This window comes from Glandiceps talaboti, chromosome 11 (assembly GCF_964340395.1).
Source record: "Glandiceps talaboti chromosome 11, keGlaTala1.1, whole genome shotgun sequence".
NCBI classification, from domain to species: Eukaryota; Metazoa; Hemichordata; class Enteropneusta; family Spengelidae; genus Glandiceps; species Glandiceps talaboti.
The window spans coordinates 3,908,873-3,920,095 of NC_135559.1; the positions used below are offsets into that span (position 1 = coordinate 3,908,873).

At 36.1% G+C, this 11,223-nt stretch overlaps 1 protein-coding gene across 1 annotated transcript; it reads right to left on the bottom strand.

The window, feature by feature from the left end:
- Positions 1–841: 841 nt before the first annotated feature.
- On the bottom strand, positions 842–11,067 carry LOC144442555 (F-box/LRR-repeat protein 18-like). Its single transcript, XM_078131932.1, has 10 exons — positions 10,899–11,067; positions 9,963–10,154; positions 8,658–9,600; positions 7,625–7,787; positions 6,759–6,841; positions 6,377–6,531; positions 5,918–6,163; positions 4,317–4,424; positions 3,846–3,962; positions 842–1,328 (listed from the first exon to the last, which is right to left on the bottom strand). Exons 2-10 carry the CDS (start codon positions 10,130–10,132, stop codon positions 1,178–1,180), a joined length of 2,136 nt encoding a protein of 711 aa, XP_077988058.1. The 5' UTR covers positions 10,133–10,154; positions 10,899–11,067; the 3' UTR covers positions 842–1,177.
- Between the last annotated feature and the right edge of the window lie 156 nt (positions 11,068–11,223).

The following is an 11,223-nucleotide window of genomic DNA, read 5'->3' on the forward strand; positions in this document are numbered from 1 at the left end:
TGACTTTCTTTAATCATTTCAAAAGGACTTAGGAACAAGCTTTCATATATCAAACTTTGGAGATATTTTTGATAACATTGATTTTCAATTCACATTCTTCAGAAGTAGATTTTATTTTCCATCGCTGTAACCACGGCCTGTTTTACAGCACCATTCTTAATGTGCCGTGGTGTAGCAGAAGAAATAACAGCTCTGGTTTGCGAGAATGTTATTTTCAAAATCATAATTTTTCGATAATAATACTACAAGTCCAAATTGACATTTCCAAGTATATAATATGTCATTAAATTTCTACTACTTTGCTTGGTAAAAAAATTGTCTTCTATTAATCAGAATACATAATATATATTTCTAAATTGAATAAACTTTTCATATGTAACACTTTGTATTATTCAATCTCAAACACATAAATGTTTTAGCCTAGTAACTCCACTATGTAGAGTACTATAATCATCAAACATTGAAAATACTTTTTGCTAAGAGCCAATTTTTAAAATGGCCATATGGATGAGAATTTGGTATTTATTTTGGCTTTTTATTTGATAAAACAACTTCACTATGTTTTTCTACTTGACAAAATAATGTGAAATAACATATACTAAGTCTATGTTTGCAACTCAATAAACTGCAAAACATTTAAACAATGTATAAAATGTTTGTTATTGTACGTACAATAACAAACTTTTTACACTTTTTCCATCTTTTTGCAATGTATTGAGTTATGAACATGGACTTGGTATATGCTGTTTTGCATTATTTTTTCAAGTATAAAAACATAGTGAAGTTGTTTTATCAAATAAAAATCCAAAATAAATACCAAATTCTCATCCATATGGCCACTTTAAGTTTGCCTTAAAATGTCTCTTTTTTTCAACAAAATGAAATACGACACTAATAATTTTCACTTCTTATCTTCTAATCAAATTTTAATTATACATATTACTGCCATGCGTAGGTTTCACATCAAATGGCAAATTGACAGTTGGTTTTATATATTATTAATAGTATACATAATCAAAGGCTGTTGAATATTCATCATCTATTAGAATACTAATATTGATGTAATTACAACCTGTATTGCATTCCAATCAAAGAGAAACTTGTAACAGCTTAACCCTAACTGTAAGGTGCTCACAATATACACTCTCACTCTTTCCTGGCAAGTACTGCAGTGTCTTTACAATGGCAATTCTCCAACTCGACTTCTGAAATGTAACATTTTATCCACAAAGCATCTCGGAATCTCACTCAATGTTCTTTGAGAATATTTGATATCCAGCTGTCTTGGATGAATAAGGACATACAAAGCTTGCCGACGACGTTTGTATCTAGATGAGAAAATGACAAAACAAATGGAGGAGGGTTATACTTAAATTTGCATATAACACTGACAGGATCACCATGTCATGAACAATGCTCCATCTACACATCCCAAAGAACATTCCGTCCAAATTTCAGGCCAATCTGCCCTATAGTTTTGGAGTTATTTTTTCACCAAAAAATCTCCAATGCAATCTATTTTATTTGAACAATTTTCCATCTATACGCCCTTAGTAATGTCCCCACCAGATATCAAGGCAATGGGTTTTTACACACACACACACACACACACACAGAGTACTACAACAAATAGAATTAAACGTCAGGTAAAATTCACCCAGTCAAAGCAAGTATAAATTAAAATAAACTAATATGTTCATTATGATGAGAGTACACTTGTATCAGTAATAATCTTACAAATTAAATTATCATTTTCATCAACATTTAGGTGACATCATCCAGACACAAAGAAACCAACAAAATGTTTCATCCCAAATTAAAGGGGAACATCACTCCAGGAAATACAGACATGTTCATGAACTTTGAGTTCTGGAGAGATATGTCATGGTTTTACATCACCTACATTACATGTAATTTCAGAAAAACATCAAGTTGAAGTTGTCCTGATTTGGGGATCTTTGCTGTGGGCCACATTGCCTCATGGGAGTCAACAGAAATGTTTATGCAGTGGTTGAACAATGAATATTCATGACATTTTCACTGAAGGTGATAGGCTGTTACAGGGCATGTCTTTTGAAAATGGCAGGAGAGCTAAAAATCACTCTCCTGAAACCATCCAGGCGAGTGGTAGGCGAGTGATTTAATATACCTCTCCTGAAAATAGTCAGGCGAGTGAAGAAATAAAAATTCATTTTCATTTCTATTTGTATTTTGGCCAGTCGGCTCCAAATAAATAAAATAGAATAAAAAAACACACACATTTAAAAAATGTATGCAAAAATATATTTATAAGTAACAGTTCGTTTGGTTATTTGTACAACAATTATTATTGCAACAATTTTGTTAAGTCTGTGCACATCAAAATCTTGAAAAGTTTTTTGTTGTGACTACAAGTAGTACAATACAAAAATATTTTTTTAATTACAAATTCTAACTGGTCTTGTTTTCTTAGAACGTTTTTATAATAACATCCTACCTGAATATCTCCTCCGGAACAAATTATAGTCGCTACAAAGTACATGTTTTGGAGGGCATTGAAGAAACCACCAAATCTATTTCGCTTAATTAATGCAGCTAATTCAAACTTGAGATTGTTCAAAACTACAATGAATTTACAAAAACTAACGTACCCCAGAGATGACAAATGCCTCCTGATGTTGAGCTTTGACGTTGACGTTAAATTGCTTACGTGTTTTATTAGACCTAGTACCTGCACACGGATCCGACGACCGGTGTCGCCGACTAAAGTAGCTAGATCCGTTCACGTCTAAGCAGCAGACCTACTTTGTTTTAGAAATCACAAGGCGAAAATTCGAGCAAATATTTTATATGTTACAGCAGTCGATAAAGTCATGGAGGTAAAACAGACATGGTCGGCAGTTGAATAGATCATCGGACAAAAACAATGAAACTGCGTGTTGGAGATTATGAAATAAAAACCCGGGAATTTCTCTGAAAACTGCACGAGAATAATAAGATAAGGTGGGAAAAATATCGACAGCTTATTTTTATTTTTATTTTGTAAAATAATCGATCTTATTTTATTGTCATTTTTTCAATGCCCTCCAAAACATCGCCAAGCTATTGTCGGAACTCTGGGCATGTACTTTGTATAGCGACTATAAATCGCAGTTGTTGTTCATGTTCCGGAGGAGACATTCACGTAGGATGCCGGATGCCGGATGGTCTCCAAAAACCCCGTTCTAACAAAACTAGGGCGATCGGAATTTAAAACTAAAAACTCATCGATGGATTGCTGAAAATGAGAACTACAAATAGTCATCGTATCAATCGTAATTGCACAATTTGCAATGATGCGAAAGTTGAAATCTCCACGCATACTGAGCTGATCAATATTCATGATATGCCATGACATCATAACTTTATTTTGTTTAAATACCAAATTAGAAATGTAAAATTTTCTAAACGGCTAAAATAAAGTGTTATCTTATCTTATCTTATCTTATCATGCATGTCCCGCTTCGAATACGTCACTATTTTCCCCATATAAGGGTAGTGCAATGCAAATTTCAGATACATATATAGGTCATGAATGACAGCTCTGACTTCAGCTGGAGATCGACGATTATGAACATGGAAGTGTTCCACGCTCCTACCACGTAATTTTACCGAATAAACGTTGATTTTTATGGTAACCACATATTGAAAAATGATATAAAATAACATCAGGCTGTTGTACAGGTTCGTTGGGGCCCAGGCGAGTGGAAAATCGCTCTCGTGGATTTTAGTTTGCGCGAGTGGTAGGCGAGCGGAGCGATCGCTCGCCTCAAAAGGCATGCCCTGCTGTTACGAATGGTGTTCCCTTTTAAAACAGTGATACTTACCTGTTGAGTATTTCTTGCCAGACTTGTCTGCATCTTTCAAAATCTTCATCACAGAAAACAATACAAGAAAGCAGGTTTGGACAGTTACCAACCAGGGTGCAAAGGTCACCTGTCAACCTGGATACAAGTAGATACATAGAAAAATACAGTAAATAAACAAAGTCATACTATTTACAGAACCAGTATTGGAGCTTTAAAGTCTGTATGCTGTACCCTTTGTGACAGCCTTTCATTCCATTCATTCCATTCATTTCAGGGACAACATTTGATTTTCATATTTTGCATTTTAGTCTACAGCATATTAATATTTTCAAGTTGTTTTTTGTTTTGGCTCACATCATCTCCTTTATTTATTCTATGTATTTCTGTAACCCTTCTCCAGGGATAAATAGATGTACATTCCGTTATTGAAATAAAGAAAGACTAGATACTTGAACAACATTGCAACTTTGGCTATTTATACTGTCTTACCTTGCATCTCTGTTGATAATACACACATTCTCTATAGATTTAGAGATAGCCCCTGTGTTGATTGATGTAAGTAACTCATCACAGATCTTCAGATTCGGTTGCTCAATCCTGAAACAAACAACAATACTCTCATTATTAGACTTATTTCATGTTAAAAAGTTATTTACAGTGATTTATATACTTTTTACATTAAAGAATTGTCACATCATGACATGCATAACATATCAAAGACTTGAAGTGAGGCTGCCAACAAGGAAACTGAAACATTTGTGAAGGGTGCTGACTTTAAGCAAGGAATGATAATTTACACTCAGATACACGCTGTGGGGTTGCCATCTTACAACCAGTGATGTGTGATTTTTTTCTAAGGCCTAAGAAAAAAGGATGTTTGGTTCAAGTTACCTGACCCCATCTAGTTTTTCACGCTGACCCTAAACTTTTTTGTATTTGCGAAAAAAATAATAAAATCGCAAAATTTGTGAAGTCTCACAAGAAATAGTGGATGCGGAAACTGACATCAACTTATGTAAAAAAGACAATATAAAACTGTTCTGCCTGTACATCTAATGGGAAGAAACCAATAACACAGAGACCCTATGGAAAACAATATAAAACATAACTACCTAAATTAGACACTCGATGAAAAAAAAATATATATATTAAAAAAATACAATAACAAATCTACCCCACCTATTCTAAAATTGAGCATAATTGGAACCACACAATTTTTTTGTTAAGCCTAGTTCTGTCTATGTTTTATTATGCTAGATTGAAGAAATATAGGGTCAGTCAGATCGTAAGAAACACAGAATTAGGCTGCCTTCATCAGAGATTATTTGAGTTTGAGGAGAGGTTTTTTTGTTGTTGTTGTTTTTTTTTGTTTTTGTTTCGTTTTGTTTTTTTTGGGGGGGGGGAGTTTTTTGTATATAATATGCACATGTGAACAATAGCCCACCAGAACATGTGATGCTCCAGTAGGCCAATCAAATGGTTCACTGCAGCTCAAATGTGGAGTGGAGTCATGATGGGTGAATGGTTAGTATGGATTGTATCCTCCCCGGGGAGTTGAGGAAGACTAAAGGGCCGTTGTGCCGTTCTGATCCGCGCCAGGGGTAATAATTGTAAAACGCTTTGAGCACAGACTGTGAAAGCGCTATATAAGAACCCAACATTATTAAATGAAGAAAAATAAAAAAAGAACCATCAGTTATAACCTAGTCAGAAGGAAATCATGCGACCGGCCTTCGAAGGTTTGGAGTCCGGTGCTAGAGATGTCCCCAACAACATAATCAGGAAGACTGTTCCATATATGTTATAATCTGCACTTCAGATTACAATATCTTTCAGTATGTTGCTAAGTAAAGACTAAGTATAGGAAACACTAGTCACCTTTTGGAAGACTGGTGTTAACTTAGTGACAGCCATGGCATTCAACAATATCAAAACTATTTTTAAAAGGCAGTAACAGTAGCCAGCTACCTTATGCTATATTTTCTGAATCTCAGAGATACAAATTCAAATATTTGGGGGTTACATATGCATCAAAGATGCAATACTTATAGGGGTAGCTGATGGACCAAAGAGGAATACATCTTTCATACCTGAGTTCCTTCAAGTTTTCACATAACTGTAGTGCTTTAATCAAAGCCTCTTGATATACACACTGTTGCTTGTATTGGCCAAAATATGCCACAGACAATGATTTCAGTGCTTTACAGTTTGCTGCTATGGCAACCAATATGTCCCCATTGGTTACACCTATCAACCCAGCCATGGTGAGTTTTTTCAGCAATTTCCACTTTGCAATGGCTGTTAAGTCTTCACTGACTGTAGCAAACAAATGATCACTGCAAACAAACAAGCAATCACACTTTTTAAATATATGTAAGTCACATATTATGTTTTGGTGGTGGGGCTGTTAGTGATTCTCTTGCGTCATTCGTTGTTTATACATTGTACGGAAGAATGGGTTTTCTTAATTTAAACAAAGCTGTATATTGAGCAAAGAAAGGCCTTTATGAGACAAACCAAAAAAAGTAGTGATTACTGTATAATCTTACCACTTGCCAGCAAATATGACCAGATCAGCTGATTTCTTGAAGAGACCACCTGTTCCAAAGTAATCAGCAATCAGTTCAAACTCCTCAAGACATTGACACCCATCAGTGATTATTTCTAAAGGTGATGGTAAAGCAACTCCAACCTCTTCATCAGACTGTAATCAGATCACACAAATTTATGTGTTGTAAACTGCCATATTTTATGAAGTTCTACATATACATAATCTCAAAATTGATGGATCTGACTAATGGCATATAAACTACTGTTTATCTGGGGTTCCACACTTACAATATGATGACAAACACTTTCTCATCAGCGTCTCATTCTTGTAATGACAATTTACATTTTTATTATAAAATCAAAGGATTGAGAGAAACCTACCTGTGAGGTATTGAATGTTGATACTTGTATAGATGATTTACCAGTCCCTATCAAACATGATGGTAAGGATAAAGACTTCAAGCCTAAAAAAAAAATTGAAAAGTTATCACTCAATATAAATTTATTAGATGATGAGGCAGGTGTCCAATATCGCTGGTATAATTTCTCTACCGCCTTCAACCAATTCCTGAACAAAATTATCAACCTAAATTATGACATCACACCATATTAAAATAAGATAAATTGATGGATCCCACCCCCAACCCCACCCTCTTCCTCCCCAACAAGTCGGTGAAATCATCAAAAGGAAGGAGTGTCACAGCTATCTCTAAGAAGTTCTAGATCTGACGCCACGTTTTTGTGAAGTACAGAACAATGACTGATTCAAACAAATAGTTACACTTGAAATCAATCATATACTCATAGTATAAACACCATGTTTTATGATGATAATCTTTCATCACTATTGGTAGTTATGCTAAATTACTGAAGTACTGGTAATAGCTGGATACCAGGTGGTGATAAAAATGCAGCACAGTACATGTATGGTGTATACATACTAGTATACAATATATACACATGCCATACACCCTAGACTGTAAGACGTTCCGCCCTCACCGGCCTCCTCTCAAACGGGTTGGCCGATGTGTGAGGGTGCCCAGTCATGGCGTGCCTTACAGACTATATACACCCTAGACCATTTTATAAAAACCCATACAAAATAAAGGAGCCCACTATCATCAGGGTTAGGGATGTCTAAGTACAGTCTATGTTGATATGATGATTTTCAGAGACTTTTTATCATGTGCAACAGTATCACCCCATTGAAAGCTGTGCCCAGTGTTCATGAGGTGTGTAAAGAATACCTTTCATCTTAGCAATGCTTGTTGCCACACGTCTTTTCTCATATAGACTACATTCATAGTGGGTACCATTCAGATTGAGGTGTCTCAGATTCTGACAATATTCAGCCACTTGATCTATGTCAATTACACTTGGAGGCTTACAGCCATACGGAAAGACTTCTCCCTGCAAAGAAATCAAATCGTTCTCAACTGCAGACTAAAGTATAGTACTGCCCTCTATAGACAAGTCAGATGCAACATCATAATCAAAGCCTTTGGAAATGAACAAAAAACATCTGGAAGGATGAACACGCCAAACCAAACTTCTCTAAGATGGCTGGAGTATTTTACTGGTTTCATTTTGAAATAAAAATAAAGAAAGTTACTGTACATTTATTCCAAATAGGATCTCTAATGACAATGATTACAAATTCAAAAAATCACATATAGGAACTGATCATCAACTGAAAGGTCTCTTAAATGAACTAAATAATAGTTTGCGGGCGACATATAAGAATGAGCGACCTCCATCAGTGATTTGTCTCTAATTTGTTGCTGTAAGCAGATTCTTGTTTGTAGAACATAGAGTGCGACTTGATGTGTATGGCTGAAGATCACAAATGTGATACCAAATAAAGGTGAGACAAGGTGAGGACTGTTTTAACCTAGTTTACAACCTTTCCTGGATTGATCTGGACTATGTCATCTCAAATCACACTTAGGTTCATGAATTCAATATTCTAATTTACGCAGCATCAGCTAGAAAACTGGCACAAATTCTTACTAGATTTATAATCTACACATTGTGTCAGATGACATCAGCAGTGTTCTCACATGACGTCAATATTACTAAATCAGTGTCAGTAAATACAATCAGCCAATCACAAAGGAAAACATTTTGCAAAACAACATGGTAGTATCTAAGTGAGTTGAGCCATTGCTGTGTGAAGTAATACTCAATCACTGGGTTAAGTCCTAAGTGTGTGTTAAGAGATCATGGTCAGAATGAACCCAGCAAGGGTTCTAATATAGCTAGTTTGAACTATATACTTACAGCATCTTCTATTGTGAAAGTTTTCAACTCAGAACAACTTCTGGCAAGTGTATGAAACATGTGTGTGTAGGACTCTGTATTCTGCTTCCTACCAGAACCACTCCATTGATATGACAGCAGAGAAGACGGTAACATTAACTGCAGTTCTGCAGTAAGATCAGCACCAGCTGCATCAGCATGTACATTACTGATTCCCCTTACATCTAGTTGCTTCACTCCCTTTAACCTGGGAAATATGATCTCTTTCCAGGCCCTTGCAGTGGGTACCTTATCAGGTGATGCTCTTGGAACTAAAGCATTTGGTAGCGAAACAACACTGAGGTTGTTGTCTAGCGGTATTGCACGAAAGATTCCCAAGAGTGTGCCACGTGGTGGAAACCAGGCACTAGTGGTATTCATGACAGTGACCATTTCAAGCTTTGGAAGTTGTAACAAAAGATTACTTGTATTCCAGTAGTGTGAGGGTGTACGATGACCAAGGCACATTGGAATTTCTTCTAAATGGAGACGTCGGAGTTGTTGACAGAAGTACAAGATGGAGTAGTGATTTGCATCATCGACAAAAAAAATGGACACTGCAACATTTAAACCAGCTAATCCCAGCTTTAGTTCATGTAGTTTGCTAAGCACCTTTTTACTTGTGTTGTTGAACATCTGGAAGAACTCCAAAGGACGCATAAAAATCGAGAAACTGTCATCCCAAGATAGTGACTGGATGTTGAAGCAGTAAGACAAACATATAACCAGCTGTGAGACTGAAACATCACATCCAGTAAGACCAAGCTCTGTCATGGTTTTACAACTGTATGAAAAAGACATCTTATCAAAGTCAATCCAATAACAATGTTCCATACTAAATGTCTGCAGTACACCTTTATGTATACGAAGTAGGGAAGCAATCCTCTTTTCTGAAATGCCATGTTCTTGAGAAATATCAATATGTCTGTAAGAAAATACAAAGTTAAAAATCATCATACACACACTAATAAATAAATCAACAAATAAATAAATTTTGGTTTCTAGAATTCCCCTCCCCTTTCTCCCCTCACACAATTTTACCTTACCCCAATTTCTGTCCCACATACAGGGTATGTTCTATTATCAATATTACACAAAACAACCAATTCTCCCTGCCCCTCCCAATAACATATATTTGCCCACCACTCGCTCAATATCATGTATCGTTCTACCTCCCCACCTCTCCCCATATGAGTACATACAACCCATTCCCCCTACCCCTCCCAAATAACATATATTTGCCTCCCCACCCTCACCCCATACTAGCCCTTCTCTGACAAATCTTACCTGTACAGTGTTGTGTCTCTGGATAGTTTATGCAGCTTCCTACATGTCTGTGCAATAGACAAGATGTCACATACTCTACTGTATGACAATATCTTCAACAGCAGTTCATCTGGGAAATCACTTAGAGATGATTTAGAATGAGTTGAAACAAAGCGTCTTCTTGTTGCCATTTTGATTTTGATTACATTACACCTATGAAAACGATAGAAGTAAAGAAATAATATAGAAATGATGATAACATTGATGATGTTGTTGATGATGATGATGACGATGATGACGACGATGGTGATGATGATGATGATGATGATGATGATGATGATGATGATGATGATGATAATGATGATCATGAGGGTTACAACAGCAATGACAATGATAGAGGTTGTGATGGCATACATATGAGGAGGTGGTGGTGATGGTGGTGGTAGTAGTGGTGGTTACAATGGTTATGGTAATGGTGGTGGCGGTGGTGGTGGTGGTGGTTATGGTAATGGTGGTGGTGGTGGTGGTGGTGGTGGTGGTGGTCATGACGGTGATGAACAATCTTTATATAGCAATGTAACAACTGGGAATACTACAATTTTACTAGGCTATTTCCTAGATAATTGTCACGTTATAAACCCTAAAATAGCAATAATTCCCTCAATATTAAATGGGCATACTACCTTAACACACTATTGATCGAATTAAATTATATGAGTATGAAAATGAATGCACAATCACACAATAGTTTTTTGGCCATGCATGTACGGAACAGATACACGATTCATGAACAAACTGCTGGTAGTGCAGTGGTACAATATTTGTGAAGGGCCACAGTGGCCGGACACATACAATGATACATGAGCCTGAGGTGTTTCCAAATCGTATATTGAAATCAGACAACAAATAAGTATGCACGTTGTATGCAAACAATGCAATATTTTGAAACATTCATACCATGTTGCAGGAGCTGTACTTCACCGTACGTCAAACTCATATGCTTCCGCATCTCCGGTAATGACGTGCAGAGTGAACTCATACGGACTGCAGACTATTCGCCAAGTCCAGCGCCCCCTAGTGACCGTCCCAGCCATATACATATGTATAAATCGAAAATTTTCACAAAATTTACGCTTAAAATTGTAACTTGGACAGTTTCATAGCTTACTTTTTGTATATGTTAGCAATGATTCAATTTACGCTATTAAAAATTCAAAGAGTGGATTTTATTATGGTAATTCAATGCAATGTTATGATCTTGTGACTGTGACGTCATTCAATA